At 50.4% G+C, this 21,966-nt stretch overlaps 2 protein-coding genes and 1 pseudogene across 17 annotated transcripts in view; 2 read left to right on the top strand and 1 right to left on the bottom strand.

Moving 5' to 3' along the window:
• The window catches only part of POU2F2 (POU class 2 homeobox 2), an 86,649-nt gene extending 70,051 nt beyond the window's left edge, over nt 1-16,598 (top strand). For 7 of the 16 annotated variants that reach the window (XM_055103695.2, XM_034946084.3, XM_008964177.5 and 4 more), the window contains 10 exons: nt 7,881-7,986; nt 8,084-8,175; nt 11,442-11,603; nt 11,756-11,897; nt 11,992-12,140; nt 12,223-12,399; nt 13,790-13,856; nt 15,411-15,612; nt 15,741-15,814; nt 16,090-16,598. In XM_055103695.2, coding sequence (XP_054959670.1) covers nt 7,881-7,986; nt 8,084-8,175; nt 11,442-11,603; nt 11,756-11,897; nt 11,992-12,140; nt 12,223-12,399; nt 13,790-13,856; nt 15,411-15,612; nt 15,741-15,814; nt 16,090-16,424 — 1,506 coding nt within the window. In that variant the 3' untranslated portion in view covers nt 16,425-16,598. The remainder of the gene's footprint in view (nt 1-7,880; nt 7,987-8,083; nt 8,176-11,441; nt 11,604-11,755; nt 11,898-11,991; nt 12,141-12,222; nt 12,400-13,789; nt 13,857-15,410; nt 15,613-15,740; nt 15,815-16,089) is intronic. The other 9 variants (XM_003811775.6, XM_008964176.5, XM_034946085.3 and 6 more) reach the window with 3 other exon arrangements.
• Nucleotides 1-21,966, bottom strand: part of LOC100976543 (CEA cell adhesion molecule 6) — a 910,921-nt gene that overhangs the window by 563,821 nt on the left and 325,134 nt on the right. The window lies entirely within an intron of this gene.
• LOC100983848 (uncharacterized) lies at nt 16,867-20,742 on the top strand (annotated as a pseudogene).

The following is a 21,966-nucleotide window of genomic DNA, read 5'->3' as shown; positions in this document are numbered from 1 at the left end:
AGTCTGTGCATAGAATTCAGAGTCTATGAACTTGGATGGGAAAAAAATTACATCTCAATTTTTACTGTCTTCTGACCAAACCATAGCATGTCCCTCTATCATGAATATAGACAACAGACAACAGTAGTATTAGCGGTACTGAGACTTTGTCACCAAGAGAATGTACGCAGATTTTCAAATTCTCTTATAGTTGTTGCAGATCTCTCAAAACACTGTTTTCACTCATGATTGCTTTGAAATTACAGTAGTCATCAGATCTATTGCTGGATCTTGTTACTTAATGTGCTAATAAAGAAACCCATAAATGATTATATGACCACTCAAAATATGTTTGATGCCTATATTTTTTAAAATTTTAATTAATTAATTTTTTTTGAGACGGAGTCTCACTCTGTTGCTTGAGCTGGAGTGCAGTGGTGTGATCTCAGCTCACTGCAACCTCTTCCTCCTGGGTTCAAGTGATTCTCCTTCCTCAGCCTCCCATGTAGCTGCAACTACAGGCGCCCGCCACCACACCTGGCTAATTTTTTTTCTGTATTTTTTTGGTAGAGATGGGGTTCCACCATGTTGGCCAGGCTGGTCTCAAACTCCTGACCTCAACTGATTCGCCCGCCTTGGCCTTCCAAAATGCTGGGATTACAGGCATGAGCCACCGCACCCAGCCAAATTTTAATTAATTAATTTTATTTTATTTTGTTTTTTGGAGACGGGTGTCTCCCTTTGTTGCCTAGGCTGCAGTGCCATGGTGTGATCATAGCTTACTGCCACCTCAAACTCCTGGGTTCAAGGGATCCTCCCACCTCAGCATCCTGAGTAGCTGGGACCACAGGCATGCACCACCATGCCTGGCTAATTTTCCTTCTCCTCCTCCTCCTTCTCCTCCTGGTCCTCCTCCTCCTCCTCCTCCTCCTTCTCCTCCTCCTCCTCCTCCTCTTCCTCCTTCTCCTCTTCCTCCTTCTTGTTTTTTTCTTTTTGTAGAGACAGGGTCTTGCCATCTTGCCCAGGCTGGTCTCAAACTCCTGGGCTCAAAAGATTCTCACATCTAGCCTCCCAAAGTGCTGGGATTATAGGCATGAGCCACTGTGCCCAGCCAGTTTTTATTTTAGATTCAGGGATACATGTGTAGGTATGTTAAAAGGGTTATATTGCATGGATGCTGAGGTTTGGGGTATAATTGTTCCTGTCACCCAGTAGTGAACACAGTACCCAGTAGGAAGTTTTTCAGCCTTTGCCCTTCTCCCTCCCTTTGGAGTCCCTAGTGATGATGACTATAATTATGTGATTGATTTCATTTGAAATTCTATATATCTGGCTGGACATGGTGGCTCACACCTGTGACCCCAGCACTTTGAGAGGACGAGGTGGGTGGATCATCTGAGGTTGGGAGTTTGAGACCAGCCTAGCCAACATGGTGAAACCCCTTCTCTACTAAAAATACAAAAATTAGCTGGGCATGGGCATGGTGGGTGCACCTGTAGCCTCAGCTACTTGGAAGTCTGAGGCAGGATAATTGCTTGAACCCGGGAGGCAGAGGTTGCAGTGAGCCAAGCAAGACTGAGCCACTGTACTCCAGCCAGGGTGACAGAGGGAGACTCCATCTCATCTCAAAAAAAGAAAGAAAGGGAGAGAGAAGGGAAAGAAAGAAAAGAAAGAAAAAGAAAGAAAGAAGAAAGAAAGAAAGAAGAAAGAAAGAAAGAAAAAAGAAAGATCCTATATATCATATGTTATGTTTTTAATTCTGAGAAGAGGGCAATAGGGTTTTTTTTTTCAGATGCTGAAGAATTCAGGGCACAAAAACATTTAGAACTCTATTGTTTTAGACCCCTATCTGCCTGCCTGGGGGCGAATGGATGGTCTGGGGTAGAAGGATGGTGGTTTGGACCAGGACAGTCACTGTGGACAGGAAGAGATGTAGAGGGAACTGGGAAGACTTGCATTGCAGATGGATTGGATGGATGGGGAGAGGAAGGGAAGGTGGGATTAAGGCTGACCCCTAAGTCTCTGGTCTGAGAAACTAGACAGGGATGTGATTAAATGTTTCCCATCTGAACTTCTCACCATGAGACCTTCTGCAAACTGGGATGCACTTTCCCCATTCTTTCCTCTCTCTGGTGATTCAGAACGAAACCCACAGACACCTCTCTAGGCTTCTGGAGGAAAGGGGAATTTTCATTGAGAGTCATGCTAGGGAGGAACAGGAGTTAACAAATACTTTAATCAACAAGCTAAGGGTTATAGGAAATCAGAAAAATGCTGGTAATAAGACTTGATTTCTAGTCTTATTCATTAGATTCAATTCAGTGGGCATTTAATGGGGGCTTACCAGGTTCCGATATGAGTTAGGGATACACGAAGAATAAGATATGCCTCTGGTCTGCTAGAGTTTCAGTCTGGCAGAGGAAAAGTACACATAAGCAAATGCATTGACTTGGGAGACGTGTAGCACAGGGCAGGTGGGTCTCGTTTTGTGGGGCCAAAAGATTATGCAACTTGGAGTCCCTTTGAAAGAAAAAGACAATGTTTGAAACAAAAATTAGGTATGGGGCCTTGAAAGGGTTCACTGTAAATGGGGGGCCCTGAAGCATAAGTGTTGCCCGCTTCACAGTTGATCCACATCTGGAGGGAGGTGACCATGGAGGTGTTACTGGGCTGGGGTCGCTGGGAAAGGGAAGGCAGGGTGGACATTGTTTCACAGGATAGAGTGCTAGGACTTCAGAACCCTTAAGCTGGATTCTGAGATGATTAGCAGCAAGAGTGAGAGAGGTCAGGAGCACAGGAGTACCCAGTCCACTGCCATACACGGAATAAGCAGAGGCACCCCCAGGGGGTCAGGGAATAGCGTTCAGCTGTCGAAAAGCAGGGATGTTGATCAGCAGTGACTGTTTGGGTGGGTGGGGGTGAGACACTGGGATATTTATTTACTCAGACCAGGTACGTGTTTCAAATCCCAGAGGTATGAATGGATTTACAGTGTGGCCTTCTGGTATGGGTTTCCAGACATCAACTATGCACCCAAGCAAATATCCAGATATACTCTTTTTTTGTGTGTGACACAAACAGTACCACCTCATACCCTCTGTTCTGCCTCTTGAGCTTTCCCCTCAACAGGACATCCTGCAGATTGTTCCATATCAGGACACAAAGAGACTCCTCATTCTTGCTGGTGACTGCATAGTATTCCACTGTAGAGCTCTGCCCTCATTCATCCAACCCGTCCTGTCTTGCTGCATGCTCAGCTACCTTCTACTCTTTTGCCAGAATGCCACTTGCTGCTGGGAATAGCCTTCTAGAGAGGTCATTTTGCACCTCTCTAGAAGGCTATTCCCAGCCTTCTAGAGTGAGAATAGATAAATTTTTAGCAGTAGAATGGCTGAGTTGAAGGCTGTGTGCAGTTGTAATTTTGATAGACATTGCCAAATCACCCTCTCACCAGCATGTACAAGAATGTGTGTTTCCCCACACTCCCCAGTGTGGTATTACACACTATTTTTATATTTGGTGATCTGAGAGGTAAAAATGATATCTCAGTGCAATTGCAGTCGTGTTTATCTTATTGCGAGTGAATCTGAGTGTATTTCCATCCAGAGCTGTTCACATTAATTTCACTGGGCACTCTCCAGACCTGTCTGTCAGCCACATTACTACTGGGTTGTCAGTTTTTTACTTATGGATTTGTAATCACTATTTTTTTCTTCTTCTTTTTTAATTATATAGAGTTATTTGCAAAATCACTCTTTGTATATTAAAGAAATGAGCCCCTTCTGGCCTGGGCAGGGTGGCTCACGCCTGTAATCCCAGCTCTTTGGGAGACCGAGGCAGGTGGATCACGAGGTCAGGAGATCGAGACCATCCTGGCTAACACGGTGAAACCTCATCTCTAATAAAAATACAAAAAAATTAGCCAGGCGTGGTGGCGGGCGCCTGTAGTCCCAGCTACTTGGGAGGCTGAGGCAGGAGAATGGGGTGAACCTGGGAGGCGGAGCTTGCAGTGAGCCAAGATGGTGCCACTGCACTCCAGCCTGGGCAACAGAGTGAGACTCCATCTCAAAAAAAAAAAAAAAAAAAAAAAAAAAGAAATGAGCCCCTTCGGTTGAATTGCTTATATATTTTCCCAGTTTGTTCACTTCCTGGCACATCAAATTGGTCTTTAGAATAATAGCATTGGGAAGAATTCAGGGGCATATGCCAACCCCCACAATTTCCCAGAAGGAAAAAAATTGTAAGTAACATGTTATAGCTTTCAACTCTACATAAAATTTGCCAAGTAAATGATGGAGCATCAGTCTTGGTTCATTAACATATCTATGTGGAACACCTAATGGGTGCCAGGTGCTGTTCTAGGCACTGAGGATATAGCGGTGACTGAAACAGTCAAGATCATGCTCTCATGGAGCTGACGTTCCAGTGAGAGGGGCATGTCATGAATGAGTAAACAGGAGGAGCGATGCCTGGAGATGGTGTTAAGCCTTGTGAGGGAGATGAAATGGGGTGATAAGGGGAGGCCAGGCCGGGGGCTGGTATAGACTGGGTGGTCAAAGAGGGCATCTCTGAGAGGGTGACTTTGTGTTAGGATCCAGGCATTAGTGTCAGAAGTAGAACTGCCCAGGAGAGGGAACAGCATGTATAAAGGCCCTGAGGCAGGAACAAGCTTGGTGCATTTGAAAAAAAACAGAAAAGGGCTAAATTGCTGGAGCACAGCCAAGGAGGGATAGGGCAGTGGGAGATGAGCAGGGAGACGAACACAGGCCTCAGTATAAAGGGACTCGTAGGCAGGTGAGGGGTTTTGTTTGCATTGTTGAGGGCTATGAGAAGCCATTGGATTGTGTGTGTAAGGCGGTTTTGCTTTTTCTTTCAGAAATGTTTAAACGTAAAAGTAGAGAGAATTGTGTCATGAACCCCACATACTCTTCACCAAGCTCAATAGATACCAACATTTTGCCCGTCCTATTGGCAAATAGGATTTCATCTAAACTCCTCACTTTTTTTGGTGGGTGGAGGATTGGATTTTTTTTCCTCTCCCTCTTTCCCTACCTCATCCCCCCCTTTTTCCCTTTATTTTACTCTATTTTTTACTCACCACTATACAAACAAGACTTTTTTTTTGAGATGGGGGTCTCACTATGTTGCCCAGGCTGGTCTTGAACTCCTGGCCTCAAGCAGTCCTCCTGCCTCAACCACCCAAGGTGCTGGGATTACAGGCACATACCACTGTGCCTGGCCCTGTCTTAAAAAATACTTTTATTAAAATATAATGCATATATAAAGGTGCACAAATCATAGGTATACAGCTGTGAGCACACCCATGGAACTGGTACCCAGATCTGGAAATAATGTGGCCAGCTCCCAGAAGCCCCCTGGTGTCCCTTTTCAGTCTTTACTCCCCAAACTTCAACCATTAGAATCGTACAGGATGTTCTCTGTCATGACTAGCTCTCTCACTGATTATGTTTGGGAAGTCTACGTTGTGGCATGTAACCATGACTTGTGGACTGCTCATTCTCATTGCTGTAGCTTCCACTGAAACAGTTTCTTTACCCATTCCACTGTTGTGCGCGCTTGGGCTATCTTCAAGTCTTGCCTATTTCAAATGGTCCACGTGAACATTGTAGTACATGTCTTGTGGTAAACACATACACATGTATGGTGGGTTACATGCAGGAGTGGAGTTGCTGGGTCATAAGCGTGGTGTATGTTCAGCTTTCTTTCTTTCTTTTTTTTTGAGATGGAGTCTCGCACTGTTGCCCGAGCTGGAGTGCAGTGGCGCAATCTGAACTCACTGCAACCTCCGCCTCCCGGCTTCAAGTGATTCTCCTGCCTCAGCCTCCCAAGCAGCTGGGATTACAGGCGCCCACCACCACGCCCAGCTAATTTTTTGTATTTTTAGTAGAGACGGGGTTCCACTATGTTGGCCAGGCTGGTCTCAAACTCCTGACCTCGTGATCCTCCCGCCTCAGCCTCCCAAAGTGCTGGGATTACAGGCATGAGCCACCAAGCCCAGCCAGTTTTCTTAGATAGCGCCTATATTAGTTTGCTAGGGCTGCCAAAACAAAGAACCACAAACTGGGTGACTTGAGGTAAATATATTGCCTCACAGTTCTGGAGGCTGGAAGTCAGAAATCAAGCTGTCAGCAGGGTTGTGAGGGAAGGATCTGTCCCTTCTGAGGGCTGTGAGGGAGAGATCTGTTCCAGGCCTCTCTCCTTGGCTTGCACGTGGCTGTCTTTTCCCTGTGTCTCTTCACATCATCTTCCCGTTATCCATGTCTATGTCCAAATTTGCCCTTTTTATAAGGACACAAGTCATATAGGATTAGAGCCCACCCTAATGACCTCATTTTAACTTGATCATCTGCTAAAGACCCTATCTCCAAATAAGGTTAATCTCTGAGGTTCTGGGGGTTAGGATTCCAACTTACCTTTTTGGGGGGTGGCAGGGAGTGGGGGGAGACACTGCAACCTATAACAGTGCTAAAGAGCTTCCCGGAGTGGTTGTACTAATTTACACTATTTGCTGGAGTATTTTAAAGCTAATTCCAGACATGAAATCATTTGCCTTGGGAGTGTTTTTTGTTTGTTTGTTTTGTTGTGTTTTTTGAGACAGAGTCTTGCTCTGTCACCCAGGCTGGAGTGCAGAGACACAGTGGCATGATCTCAGCTCATTGCAATCTCCACCTCCGGGTTCAAGCGATTCTCCTGCCTCAGCCTCCCGAGTAGCTGGGACTACAAGTGTGTGCCACCATGCCTGGCTAATTGTTTGTATTTTTAGTAGAGACAGGGTTTCACTGTGTTAGCCAGGATGGTCTCGATCTCCTGACCTCGTGATCCGCCCGGCTCGGCCTCCCAAATTGCTGGGATTACAGGTGTGAGCCACCGTGCCCAGCCAGGAGTGTTTTTAAAGGAGGAAAGACCTGGTCCGGTTTACAATTTTATTATTTATTTATTTATTTGTTTATTTTTGAGACAGAGTCTTGCTCTGTCACCCAGGTTGGAGTGAAGGGGCGTGATCTCGGCTCACTGCAACCTATGCCTCCTGGGTTCAAGCAATTCTCCTGCATCAGCCTCCGGAGTAGCTGGGACTATAGGCGTGTACCACCACACCTGGCTAATTTTGTATTTTTAGTAGAGATGAGATTTTGCCATGTTGGCCAGGCTGGTGTTAAACGCCTGGCCTCAGGTGTGTCCGCCTGCCTCAGCCTCCCAAATTGCTGGGATTACAGGCATGAGTCACCACACCCGGCCTGGCTTACATTTTTAAATGATTCTATTTGTTCTGCGGAAATGTTAAAACAAGGAAAATATTTCATCAAGAAAGAAAGGGTAGCCGGGTGCAGTGGCTCACGCCTGTAATCCCAGCACTTTGGGAGGCAGAGGTGGACAGATCACAAGGTCAGGAGATTGAGACTATCCTGGCTATCATGGTGAAACTGTCTCTACTAAAAATACAAAAAATTAGCTGGGAGTGGTGGCGGGCACCTGTAGTCCCAGCTACTTGGGAGGCTGAGGCAGGAGAATGGCGTGAACCCAGGAGGTGGAGATTTCAGTGAGCCGAGATCACACCACTGCACTCCAGCCTGGGCGACAGAGCGAGACTCTGTCTCAAAAAAAAAAAAAAAAGAAAAGAAAGAAAGGGTAAATAAAGAGTGAGCCCTCCCAGGACTGCCCAGTTGGGACTCTCTGGTACCCCATGGTAGAGAGAAGCCTCTGGGTGCCCTTAGCTCAGGGATGCCATTCAGAGACCGAGTGGACGATCCCTCACTGCCCAGTGCCAGATCGCCATGTGGAGCAGCTTCCTGGTTTCAGCCCCTCAAGGTTCAGGTGATGCAGAGAGGATGAAACCCAGCCAGGACTCAGGCTGTCTTTCTGTCCACCCCGCTCCCTGCCAGGACATACAGCAGCTCCTCCAGCTCCAGCAGCTGGTGCTTGTGCCAGGCCACCACCTCCAGCCACCTGCTCAGTTCCTGCTACCGCAGGCCCAGCAGAGCCAGCCAGGTAAGGCCCCCACCCCAGATGGCCTCCCTGACGCCTCCACAGAACTTCCTCACCTTCCCCTCCCCCTCACCCTGTGTATTTCCCCTTGTCTCTCCAGGCCTGCTACCGACACCAAATCTATTCCAGCTACCTCAGCAAACCCAGGGAGCTCTTCTGACCTCCCAGCCCCGGGCCGGGCTTCCCACACAGGTGAGACTGTCCGTTGAGTGCACCAGGCCAGGCCAGCAGCAAGGCCTGCTGAAAGCTGGGTAAACGGGGGTGGGGGATGAGTGAGAGTCTCCTTTCCATTTGACCCAGCCACACTCTGCCAGTGATTTGCTGTGAGACCTCAGGCAAGCCCATCTCCCTGTCTGGGTCAGCCTCTTCCTCTATAGAATGAGGGGAGCTGGCCCAGATAAGTGGTTCTTAACCCTTTCTAGCACATGGGCTCCTTTGAGAATATGATGAAAGATTTAGATCTGATCCCCATTCCCCCAAAATGCTCATGTGTAAAAACACACAAAATTGCAGGGGGCTGCGAGCCTTTAGGCTACAAATGCCTCGGGCCTCTTCCAGCACTGCAACGGAGGATTCTCTGAACAAGGCATTCGTTAGGTGATTATTTCACATCCACTTCCCAAACTGCAGACTGAAAACAAGGCCCACAGGTGTCTTTTATTTGGCCGTTGTCAACTAAATTCCCAGAAAGCACCACATTTCCAGCTCCTCTTGATAAACCAGAAAATCTGGCAGGGCTGTACCTATGTCTATGTGGTGGCTTGGCGCAGTGAGCAGTTGGCCTGGCCACTGGCAGGAGCAGAGGACCCTTAGAGAGGGTGCCAGCTCTCCAGGCCACCTTGGCACCTGGACCCCGAGGCCTTTCTTTCAGTTTGCTGCCTGAGTTCTAGACTTTAATGATAATTTTCACTACCTTTTATGAATTTCAAAGTTTTTTTCTACCCATTTTTTATAGCCCTTTAAAAAAATATATGTGAACTATTTCAGAAGGACTGACTGAAGAGATTAGAGACTAATACAGGTCTTAACTGCAGTTCTGAAATCCCAAATGCTCAGAAAGTCAAGTTGTTCTTCCACCATTGGCATGAGAACTCATTTGACTGCAAAACCTGCCCTGCCATGATATAAGCCAGTGTATGACTTTTCTTTGTCCCTCTTGGTATGGCATTTTTGCTGCTGCAAAACTGTTACTGTATCTGATTAAGGAGTAATATCCTTGACCCTAGTGGGGGTGGGGGCCGGGCCACATTATCTATGATATACATCCTATGTAGGCTTTCTTTCTTTCTTCTTGTTTTTTTTTTTCGAGATGGAGTCTCGCTCTGTTGCCCAGGCTGGAGTGCAGTGGCTCACTATCAGTTCACTGCACCCTCTGCCTCCCAGGTTCAAGCGATTCTCCTACCTCAGCCTCCCAAGTAGCTGGGATTACAGGCATGCGCCACCACACCCAGCTAATTTTTGTATTTTTAATAGAGATGGGGTTTCACCATGTTCGCCAGGCTGGTCTCGAACTCCTGACTTCAGGTGATCCACCTGCCTCGGCCTCCTAAAGTGCTGGGATTACAGGCATGAGCCACTGTGCCTGGCTGCCTATGTAGGTTTTCTGAAAACTGAAACAGGCACGGTGGTGCATGCCTATAGTCTCAGCTACTTGTGAGCCTGAGGCAAGAGGATCACTTGAGCCCAGGAGTTTGAGGCCAGCCTGGGCAACATAGCAAGACTGCTCTCTAAAACAACAACAACAAAACCTGAGAGGGGTGAGAGTGGGTGGATGATGAGAAATTACTTAATGGGTACAATGTACACTGTTTGGGTGATGGATACACTAAAAGCCTACGCTTCATCACTACACAATACATTTGTGTAACAAAATTGCACTTGTACCCCTTAACATTTTGGTTTTTGTTTGAGACAGGGTCTTACTCTGTCACCCAGGCTGGAGTGCAGTGGTGTGATCACAGCTTACTGCAGCCTCAGCCTCCTGGGCTCAAGTGAAGCAGTCCCCAGCCCTCCTGAGTTGCTGGTACTACAGTCACGCCCCACATGCTTGGTTAATTTTTAAAATTTTTGTAGAGATAGGGTTTCGCCATGTTGCCCAGGCTAGTCTCAAATTCCTGTGCTCAAGCGATCCTCCCACTTTGGCTTCCTAAAGTATTGGGATTACAGGTGTGAGCCATTGCACTCGGCTGTCCTTAAATTTATACAAAAAAAAAAAAAAAAAAGGCAGGGCGCAGTGGTCACCCCTGTAATCCCAGCACTTTGGGAGGCCAAAGCGGGTGGATCACCTGAGGTCGGGAGTTCAAGACCAGCCTGACCAACATGAAGAAACCCCATCTCTACTAAAAATACAAAATTACCCGGGTGTGGTGGCGTATGCCTATAATCCCAGCTACTCGGGAGGCTGAGGCAGGAGAATCACTTGAACCCAGGAGGCAGAGGTTATGGTGAGCCAAGATCGCACCATTGCATTCCAGCCTAGGCAACAAGGGTGAAACTCCATCTCAAAAAAAAAAAAAAATTCCTAAACATCTGCCCCAGCATTTTGGAGAATAATGGATAAAGGATCTGAGCGACAAACATCCCTGTACCCACCAACTGCTTCATATCCTTTATTGTTAGGGCAATGAAGAATCCCAGATAGAGCTGTTGCTTTTTTGTAAATCTCTCTAATTGCCCTCCCAGTCCTTTTTTTTTTTTTTAACTTTTACTTTATTTGCAATCTACTCATTGCTTAGGACTTAATTTCTTAAGAGCTGTTTTAGATTCACAGCAAAACTGAGTGGAAGATACAGAGCTATCCCATCTATCTCTGCCCCTACACATGCACAGCTTCCCACATTATCTACATCCCCAACCAGAGTGGTACAAGCGTAACAGGTGATGAACCTACATTGACACATCACTATTACCCAAAGTTCATAGCTGACATTAGGGTTCACTCTTGGCATTGTACAGTCCATGGGTCTGCACGACCTACTCATTTTTAACCCGATTCTCTCAACAGCCCCACTGGGTAGACAGAACAGCAGTGATTGTTCCCATCCTGCAGAGGGGGAAAGTGAGGCCTGGGCTAAGCAGTGATTTGGTGGCAGGGCCAGTCCTTGATTCCCAGGTTGAGATGAGGATGAACCACTGCCTCCAGCTTCAGGGAAAGAGCCCTGGCACAAAAAGCTGGCTGCTCCTTCTGGGAGTTCGCAGGCGTGAAGGGACAGTGCAGAGAGTCCCAGGCAATGAGGAAACCCATGTGGGGCAGCAGAGTCGGACCTTTAAAGGGATTAACAGTGCATGTGGAGGGACCTTTGAAGGGATTGACAGTGCTTGTGGAGGAAGGCGGGGGGAGTCTGCAGGCGGCGGATGGAACGCAGGGGCGAAGAGGGCGGGAGGGGGACTGTGCACCCATCGCTGAGCCCCATCCTGGTCCTCCGCCCTGCATCCCACCCACCTGCCCACTCCACCAGGCCGTGACCCGCCCTACGCTGCCCGACCCGCACCTCTCGCACCCGCAGCCCCCCAAATGCTTGGAGCCACCATCCCACCCCGAGGAGCCCAGTGATCTGGAGGAGCTGGAGCAATTCGCCCGCACCTTCAAGCAACGCCGCATCAAGCTGGGCTTCACGCAGGTCTGGAGGCACCTTGCAGGCTGGGCGGTGGGCGTGGGGGCGTGGCCAGTTGATAGATGCCGCGAGGGGCGTGGCCAGTGGGTGGGCGGAGCGGGCCCAGTGCCGGAAGGCCCCACCCTGACTTCGGGCCCTTCCCCGCCCCACTGGCCCAGGGTGATGTGGGCCTGGCCATGGGCAAGCTCTACGGCAACGACTTCAGCCAGACGACCATTTCCCGCTTCGAGGCCCTCAACCTGAGCTTCAAGAACATGTGCAAACTCAAGCCCCTCCTGGAGAAGTGGCTCAACGACGCAGGTGGGACCAGGCTGGGGTTCCCGCGTAGGGGGCGGGCAGTGGCCGCTGGCCGCGGGAGGCCCCTTCTCATGCTCACGTCTCCCCCGGCGCACAGAGACTATGTCTGTGGACTCAAGCCTGCCCAGCCCCAACCAGCTGAGCAGCCCCAGCCTGGGTTTCGACGGCCTGCCCGGCCGGAGACGCAAGAAGAGGACCAGCATCGAGACAAACGTCCGCTTCGCCTTAGAGAAGAGTTTTCTAGCGGTGAGGCCCCCCTCTCCTGGGTGGCCCTCACCTGAGGGGTGGCGGGCGGTGGGCCTCGGGCTAACGAGCCCTCTGCCTGCAGAACCAGAAGCCTACCTCAGAGGAGATCCTGTTGATCGCCGAGCAGCTGCACATGGAGAAGGAAGTGATCCGCGTCTGGTTCTGCAACCGGCGCCAGAAGGAGAAACGCATCAACCCCTGCAGTGCGGCCCCCATGCTGCCCAGCCCAGGGAAGCCGGCCAGCTACAGCCCCCATATGGTACCAAGAGCCCGCCTGGGGGGTGGGGAGACCACAGAGCTCCACAGGCACCTGTGTGAAGCCCACCCTACCTGGTTGTCCACAGAGCCTAGAACAGAGACAAGAAGAGTCACTCTTGGAGACAGGCCATCACGTAGATGGGCACAGTCACACAGGGACGGTTTCCAGGGAACTGTGGTCTTACATGGGGGATACAAGCACCCCTAGATACACACCGACATAGCCAGACACAGAGTTATCACAGTGCCATAGCCACACAGGAAGGGATATATGTCCAGGGACGTGGTCCAGGTTAGAACACACAGGCTCACAACCACACAGAGGCAGGGAGAGGCACTTATTTGCCGTTCGGGGAAATTGTCACACCCATGGGTGTACTCTCAGGTCCACAGTTATACACAGGCCCACTTGATATCAGACACAGCTGGGACATCCTTTATCCCATCCTTTTATTTCCATTTCTGGAAAGAGCTGTGATGCTCCAGAGAGGAGCCCCTGCCCCCATCGGTGTGAAGGAGGCACTGTCTGAACTGAGTTCTAAAGGACAAGGGAGAGTTAGCCAGCCACAAGAAGGCAAAGAGCCTTCCTGGACCAGTGTGTACTAAGGCCTAGAAGCCAGGGTGTGCCCAGCCCAATTTGAGAAATTCCAGTGCAATTTAGTGTGGTTGGTGCTGCAGTTTATATGAATGAGGTTGGGGAAGGAGTGGGGGCATGTACCCCAAGTTTTACAGTGAAGAGCTGGAACTTGAACCATGGGCAGTGAGGAGGTAAGGAGTGGTTTTGAGCTGGGGAAGGAGACAGTCACATTTAGTGAGGTTTCTGGGGCTGATGCAAAGGTGAGACTGGAGGTGGGGTGGCCAAGAAGGAAGCTGGTGGTCCCAGAAAATCAAGTAATATGACATCTCAACACCCCGATGCAAAGATATGCATCCGTTTAGCCTCGCACTTTAGATCTGCTCTTTCCCTGCCTGGGTCACTTTGAACAGTCTCTCCTGCATTGCTTGCCAACCCCACTGGTAAAAGGGTGGTGTTTGCTTGTCCAGGGAAAAGAGTTTTAGTTTTGCAGAACCAACAATATCAGGAGCATGTAGAGCAGCCACTCTTCCGGTGCAGTCACTTCAGACAGGACGCAACCCTGCAAAGACTAGCCAGATGGGGCGGTGTCAGAAGAGAGGTGGGGAGTGTTCTCAATGGAGAATTAGCCCTTCCTGCTTGTGGCTCAGGATCAGCTAGGGCAAGTGTGAAGAAAGCATGTGGAATAATACAAATGCAGCATTGTGCCAAAGCCCCCTGCCCCCATCCTGGGATGGAGGAGTGGGGTCCTACAGGGAGCATCACGGGGGCTGCTGGCAGACAGTGGCTAATGACACCTCCTTTCTTCTCTCCTCAGGTCACACCCCAAGGGGGCGCGGGGACCTTACCGTTGTCCCAAGCTTCCAGCAGTCTGAGCACAACAGGTCAGGGAGGGCAGAAAATGGTGAGGGGGGACTGGGAGGATGTGGCAGAGGCTGGAGCCTGAGGTTCCCAAGTGGCTCTGGGTGTCCATGGGCCTCAAGACTGGGCCTGGGGAGTGTGGGTGGGGGAATGGGAGAGACAGTGGGAAGAGGGTAGGACTCACCCCTCCTCTGCAGGAGCAACTCAGCTTTAATCTGCTTTACGATTTCATATGAGAAAAGCGTGGGCCTGGTAAAAGGTGAGGCACTTGAGTTTTGTACCTGGCCTCTGTCATTTTTAAGCTGTGTGAATTCAAGCGCTTATTTTATCCTTCTAAGCCTCAGTTTTTATAAAATTATTATGAATGTGTAAAACATAAAAAGATATAAATACATGTATGTAAGAGTGTATGTGTATGTACATATACACACATACATGCATACATACATAGTCTTGTATCCAGAGTTCCCCTCCCTCTTCCTGGGACACGGTAGGTTTATATGTATGGTTATACACCATATATATAATAATAATATAAAATTCGCTGGGTGTGGTGGCTTATGCCTATAATCCCTGCTCTTTGGGAGGCCAAGGCATGTGGATCACCTGAGGTCAGGGGTTCGAGATTAGCCTGGCCAACATGGTAAGCCCTGTCTCTACTAAAAATACAAAAATTAGCTGGGCGTGGTGGCGTGTGTCTGTAATCCCAGCTACTCGGGAGGCTGAGGCAGGAGAATCACTTGAATCCGGGAGGAGGAGGTTGCAGTGAACTGAGATCACACCACTGCACTCTAGCCTGGTGACAGAGTGAGATTCCATCTCAAAAAAAAAAAAAATATATATATATATATATATACACACACACACACATAATATATATATACATAATATATATACACATAATATATATACACATAAAACAACATATTGCCCCTCCCCAGGCTAGAAAATAGTAAGTGGAGATTTATAAAGTAGTAAGTGCTTGCCTGGCACTGTACTAAACTCTTTCTAAACTGCATTGACTGACTTAATTCTCAAACTCATTTTATGAGATAGGGTCTATTATTATCCCCATTTTCCAGACAAGGGATCTGAAGGTCAGAGAGGTTAAGGCACTCACCCAAGGGCACCACTGGGATGAGACAGAGCCAGGAGTTTCTACCCCAGCAGTCTGGCTGAGTCTGGGCCCTCAGCCCCTGCCAGGTTGCCCATCCCTCAGATGTGGCAGTGTGCCTGGCACCCTTCGCCCCTCCCCAGCCCCTAGAGGGAGCCATAGGGCTTTGTCTCCTGGGCACCCCTGTTTCTAGTCGGTAAAAAAGTGGTTCAGGGCAGGGAGTGTAGAGTGCCAGGGCTCAGCAGGAAGCAGCTGCTCTGACTTCCATTGTTATGACAGGGGTCACCATGGCAGAGGCACAGGGAAATGACTCTGGGAAGAGAGGGCAGGGAGGTCTAAGGCTGTTCTGACTGAGGAGATGCTGCATGAGCTGGGCGGGAGGACAAGTAGGAGCTGACCCCAGGTTCCTCAGTAGGGGACGAGTGGAAGCTGAAGACCCCATCTTTCTGTCTCTCTCTGGCAGTTACTACCTTATCCTCAGCTGTGGGGACGCTCCACCCCAGCCGGACAGCTGGAGGGGGTGGGGGCGGGGGCGGGGCTGCGCCCCCCCTCAATTCCATCCCCTCTGTCACTCCCCCACCCCCGGCCACCACCAACAGCACAAACCCCAGCCCTCAAGGCAGCCACTCGGCTATCGGCTTGTCAGGCCTGAACCCCAGCACGGGGTAAGTGGGTGCACGTGGGAAGCTGTGGGGAGAAGCAGGGTCGCTGCTGCTTCTAGGGTGGGGAGCGGCACCCCAGTTATGTTGGCAGGTCCCTGCCCCTGCTAATGCCTCTGCTTTGCCTCTTGCAGAAGCACAATGGTGGGGTTGAGCTCCGGGCTGAGTCCAGCCCTCATGAGCAACAACCCTTTGGCCACTATCCAAGGTGCGTGCTGCCTCATGTCACACCCATCATCACCAGCCCTATCCTCTGGGGCCTCGAGCCCTGCCATTGCTGCTCCAGCCATGCCATCCCGCCCCTGCTCACTGCATTGCTCGCCTCTTCATACCCATCTCACCTTTGGGGAAGGTGTGAGGGGTGCTGATGGGGGTCAGTGGGACCGATGGGGAGATGGGGGGCACTCTGGGCAGGATGCTGGAAGGCAAAGGTCTCCCCTGGCCCGGCGTGCCCTTAGCCCAGCCTCTCTCTCTCCCCGCCAGCCCTGGCCTCTGGTGGAACCCTGCCCCTTACCAGCCTTGATGGCAGCGGGAATCTGGTGCTGGGGGCAGCCGGCGCAGCCCCGGGGAGCCCTGGCCTGGTGACCTCGCCGCTCTTCTTGAACCATGCTGGGCTGCCCCTGCTCAGCACCCCACCTGGTGTGGGCCTGGTCTCAGCAGCGGCTGCGGCTGTGGCAGCCTCCATCTCCAGCAAGTCTCCTGGCCTCTCCTCCTCATCCTCTTCATCCTCATCCTCCTCCTCCTCCACTTGCAGCGAGACGGCAGCACAGACCCCTGGAGGTCCAGGGGGGCCCGAGGCAGGGTCCAAACCTGAGTGAGGGCCAGCCATGCCTCCCCTCCCATTCCTCTGGTCCCTGCCTTGGTCCCTTGCCTGGGAAGAGGGCGAGGAGGCCAGTGGTGGGGACGCAGAGGGTCCTCAGAGCAGGAGTGACAAGGGAGGAAAGACCAAAAAAACAACCAACCAAAAAAAAAAAAAAAAAAAAGGAAAGAAACTAACCAACAAAAGAGAAAACCAAAAATAATCACAACAGAAACCAGCTGCCCCAAAGGAACCAGAGGTGAAAAACAAACAAACAAAAAAAACAAAAACAAACCAAAAAAAAAAAAAACCCCACAAAATCAAACAAACCAAAAAACCAGTCGCAAGCCAGACCTCAGCGTGCTCACCCTCACTGCTACGACGCCAAATAAAAACCCCAGCCAGGGGCGGAGAAGCCTCCAGCAGGTCAGACCTCATGCCACCGAGCCCTGGCTGTGGGACCAACCCCCAACCCTGCCTCCTCCGTGGGGGCTACAGAAGGAAAAAGAGAAGATGCCAGCTTCCTAATCCCAGCCCCCAGCCCTGGGCCAGCGAAGACAGGGCACAGCCTGGGCAGATGGGCTGGGGCTTAGCACCACCCACCAAATGTTCTTTTCCAGAAGGTGAAAGAGAAAGGGCCTGAACAACCTTACACCAAATATTCAGTAGCTTCATCCAAAGGATGTACAGAATTTTTAGCATTGTGCTCAACAGAATGTGTCCCTACCATGTGTCCCCTTCTCCCCTGGCCCCCAGCTCTCCCCACCTGGGCAGGGGGTCTTGCTTTAACCTCCTCCCTCCCCCCAGCAGGGGAGAGTTCAAGGGAAGGCCTGCGGACAACTTTTCATCCCCTGTTCCTCCCTCTTTTCCCCTTTGAAGGGTGGGCTAGGCCATTTTGCCAAGTTCTAGCTCTCACAAGTCCCTCCTCAACCCTGTCACCCTCCTCTGCTCTGGAACTGACTCCCTCCCCAGCCTATGGGAAGGTGGAAATTTCAGGCAAGAGGGGATGAAGACATTCAGTTGAGGGCATTCAGTTGTCTTTTTCCATCCTGTCTGTTTCCCTGAAAAAAAAAAAAAAATTCATATTCCAGTGCCTATCCGTGGGATCCTTCACGTTCTTTGACATTAACCAGAAACCAAAAAGAGAACTCACCTCGCTTTTCCCACCCTGTGCCCCTCTGGTACTGGCGAATGCCTCTCCCTCCCCCCACATGCACACACGCACACACCCCAGTGGTGGGGTTCCTCGAGATGGCATCCCCATCAGGGTCCATGTGGTGGGGACAGTGCCACAGCCTGTGGTCCCCATCTGAGAGGGCGCGGTGGTGGCCACCACTCCCACAAGACCTCCACAACTCTTGGCTGGACCCTGTGTTTGACCAGCCCCGGACACGTCTCCACTGACGACGGACAGAGGAGAGACACCACTGGGAGCCACCCTGCCCTCCTGCTATTGTGGAGGCCAACAAAGTTTTGAACTGAAAACCAAAAAAACAGAAACAAACAAACAATAAATTTAAACTAGAAAAAAGAATTTATATATATATATAAATATATATATATATAAAAGGGAAAGAAGATGAGGACTCTTCAAGAATAAGATGGAACCGCGAGGCGGAGCCAAGCCCCTGCACCGGTGGTCCAGGCCCTTGTTCCCCAAGGCGGATGGAAGGACGGATGCTTCTTTCTCTTCACAAATACCTCATGGACGTCGTCTTTGGGAAAGCCGGAGGGGGCGGCTGGGGCAGGGCCTGTCCCTCGGCCAGGGCAGATGGAAGCGGGTGGGCGGGGCTGAGAGAGGGTGTCAGGGACAGGGGTGAAGAGCCCCAAACTCCCCTCCCAAATCAACTGAAAAAGCTTTAAAAAAAGACAGGAAAAAAAGGAGTAAGAAAGCAAAAAGAACAGATGAAGGAAAACTTAACAACTTTTGGGTGGTTTGATTCCTCCTTTGATTTCTTTTTCGGTTCTCTTTTGTCTGACCTCTCTCCTCCCCTCCTTCCTCTCTCCTCCTCTCCTTCCTCTCTCCTCCTCTCCTTCCTCTCTCCTCTCCTCCTTCCTGTCTCCTCTCTCTCCCTTTGCTCTCCTCTCTTCTCTCTCAATCTTGTTCTTTCTGTGTCTCTCCTCAAACCAAAGTGTTGCAGTGAAGGACACGAGCCATTGAAATCAGGGTGGGGCCTGACAGCCGTAGTGTGGCCCCTGCCCCTTGTTGGGCAGGAGCAGAGAGAGAGGAGAGCCCTGAGACCGCAGGGCTTTGGCCTGGGCAGCTTCCACTTTCTGCCGGACACTCTGAGGAGAGGCAGATGGAGCTCCAGGCCTCAGCGTTCTCTTTTTTCCTTGTCTCCCTTCTCCCACCCGGGAAATGAAACTGTTGGGCTGGGCGACGGAGGCAGCAGAGACTCGGCCATTGCAGGGGCCTCTGGGTGCCTTGTCCGGGCAGTGGTGAAGTAGCCGCCCCTCCCACCCTGGCACGATGGGGCCTGGCACCTTGTCTACCCAACCTCACCGGAATGTAAGCATCTCCGCTGAACGACTCCCTGCCCTTACCCTACCTCTGAGTTTGTCCATGTTTATTTCCTGAAGAGAGAAGGGACTGGCAAGAGGGCTTGGGCCCCAGCCCAAGGGTGGAGAGGGGGCCAAGGGCTCCTGACCAAATAGGAAGGACATTTGAGCAGAGCAAAATGAAAGGAATTACAACCAAAAACCCCCTCCGAGAAGACAGGCAGCATGGAAGGCATGGTGGAGATGACTCAAACAAAAACTATGATTCTAGACCAAAAAGGAAAAAAAAAAAAAAAAAAGGAAAGAAAATCCAGGACTCACCACCACCCACTTCATCCTGCTTCCTCCCCATCAAGTCCCACCACCTGGGACCTCTCCCCACCCCAGTATGTGGGAGTGGGGTAAAGAGGAGAGGAGGAGCAGGGGGCAGGGATGGGGCAGATGCCCTGATGTTGGTGGAGGGACCCCTGTGCAGCCGGGGGTGCTGGGGACCCTCCCCATCCAACCCTCACACCTAGGAAAAGAAAAACAAGAAAAAAATTCCTGGGAGGGGGAAAAATAACCAAATCCCAAGCTTTAACTACAGCTGTGAAACCAAATATTGGGAAGGGGGTAGGAGGGAGGGAGGGGCAGGTGAGCCCCAGGTCTCCCCCTGGGCCCCCCTCCCCTGAGGACTCGAGATAAGGCACCAAATACCTCATAGAACTTTAATGTTAAAAAAAGGAAACCAAATATCGTTGGCTGGGGGCCAGCCAGGGCAAGGGGCTGGGGGGCTGGAGGGAGCCAGGGTTGGGAAGGTGATGGGGGAATTCATGCCCCCCACCCCCATCTGCCCCTTACACTCTGGTCCCCCGTCTCGACTCCGGGAAACAAAACTATCTCATCGTTTTTATTTTGTGGTCTGTACAGAGCCTATGTCCGTGTGTCTGTGTGTGAGCGAGAGAGTTGGAGGGCTGGGGAGCTTTATGTGGGGGATGGGGAGGGCAACCCCAGGCTAGGCTATGGGCTAGGTTAGATGTCCGAGGTTGGGGGCCAAGGGCCTGGGCTAGAAAGAGAGGAGAGATGAGTGGGTTGGAGCAGTGGGGAGCCCTCTGAATTTCTCTTCTCCCCAACCCTGACCTCCTACTTAAGGGAGGGACAGAGACTGGGTCTACCCTAATGGTGGGCCTTTTCATTGTGCCAAAAAAAAAAAAAATTGATGCCAGTAACTAAACCACCTCTCTCTGTTCTCTTCTGGGGGGTGGGGTGTGTGTGTGTGGGGGGGGGTGGGTAGGGATGGGGAACCCAAGCCCCAGTAGGAGTTGGGGCTGAGATCAGGAGGAGGGGAAGGATATGAGTTTTCCATCCATCTCCCTGGAGAAGGCCATGACGGGCTCTCCAAGCCCTGGGGAGATCTGGCGAGGGACTAGCCAAGTCAGGGTGCCCTCTTGACCTGACTAGTTTTTCTAACCCACACGAATACCAGGGTGCCTCTCTCTTCCTCTAGCCCAGGGTAGGGGGACCTGAGTGAGAGAGAGAGTGAGACAGACAGCAAGATTGAGACACGCGGGCCCCCACTGGTCTCTGAGTGGGAAAGGCAAGTGCGAGAGATAAAGGCCTCCAAGAGAAAAAAGAAACAAACCAAAGATTTAACCATTAAAAAAAAAAAAAAAACCCACAGACAACTCCGCTACCTTTTTATATGTTGGAAAAAAAGTGAAAAAAATTAAAAATAAAAATTAAAAAAAAAAAAAACACAAAAACTCCAAGCCGCAAGTCCTTCATGCGGTTTAAACTTTGACCTCAGCAGTCTCCAAAGCAAGACGACGATGACAAAGGCGGAAACAAAGAAAAAATAATGTATATTTTTAAGTATTTGTCCTTGAATTGTTAGCTCCTTGTTAAACAAACAAAAGGAGAGAAAAATCCAGAGAGAAGTGTTGCTGGGACGGAGACAACTATTTACTATGTCTGTGACCCCTCCCTTCTGCCTCCCTCCCCTTCCTCTCTTTCCTGTCCTCTATCCTTGCTGCCCCTCCCCCAATATGTCCCCCAAACCCAGGGGCTCAGTATTTATTTATTTATATAATTGCAGGGTGACTGGGGGCCTCTCTTGGCAACTCGTAGAGAGCCTTTGGATAATGGCAGGGTGGGGAATGGGCGAGGAGTCTTTGGGAAGAGCAGGGGCCTGAACTTTCAACTCCTTTCTGGCCTCTTGTCCCACTGCTTCCACCATCACCTTCCAAATCCAGGGCTGCACTAGGGCAAGGTGACCACCCTACTTCGTAAAGACCTGATTGGCGCAGCCCGTTCTGGTGTGGGTGTCTTTCACCACCCAGAATGACCAGGTTGGAATGGGGGTGGGTGAAGTTGGAGGGGGTGGCAAGTACAAGGCAAGGGTGCCCAAGAACCGGCATCCAGAAATCAGCCCTGGAGTAGACCTGCCTTTCCTCCATCCTCACCAAGTTAGCCTCCCTTTCAGTTCCGTCTGACCCCTGTGTTGGTAGCCCCTTCCTTCCCTTCCTGTACCCCCTCCCTGTCTCTTCTCGTGGTAGCGGGTTAGTGTTTCAGTGTTCTTAACTCCAATCTGCTTGTTCATTGTACAATGTGCTTCTTTTAAGGCCCCATTTTTGTAACTTGAGTGTGTCATTCATCTGAACAACAAACATCAAAAAATAAAAAATTAAAAACTGTACAGAGAGAAATGATGCCTGCTCTCCCTTGGTCTCCTCTCTGTCCTGGGAAGAGTGGTGAAGAAATCAGGGTGTGGGGTTGGAGATCTGTATGCTGGGGAGGGGAGTGTTTTACTTCTGTTCCAATAGTGAATGTTCACAGTCTGGGCAACATAGAACTCTTCTCTAAAAAAGCCCCAAAAACTCAACTCGGCATGGTGGCATGTGCCTGTTGTCTAGTCCTAGCTACTTGGGAGACTGAGGTGGGAGGATTGCTTGAGCCCAGGATGTCAAGGCCGCAGTGAACCGTAATCGTGCCACTGCACTCCAGTCTGGGTAACAGAGAGAGACCTTGTCTAAAAAGCAAACAAAAACAAAAACAAAAAAAATTAAATTTTAAAAAATAGTGAA

Source organism: Pan paniscus, chromosome 20 (assembly GCF_029289425.2).
Source record: "Pan paniscus chromosome 20, NHGRI_mPanPan1-v2.0_pri, whole genome shotgun sequence".
In the NCBI taxonomy this organism is placed as follows: domain Eukaryota; kingdom Metazoa; phylum Chordata; class Mammalia; order Primates; family Hominidae; genus Pan; species Pan paniscus.
Note: the sequence above shows the minus strand (reverse complement) of the source record. Positions and strands in the feature narration are given on the sequence as shown.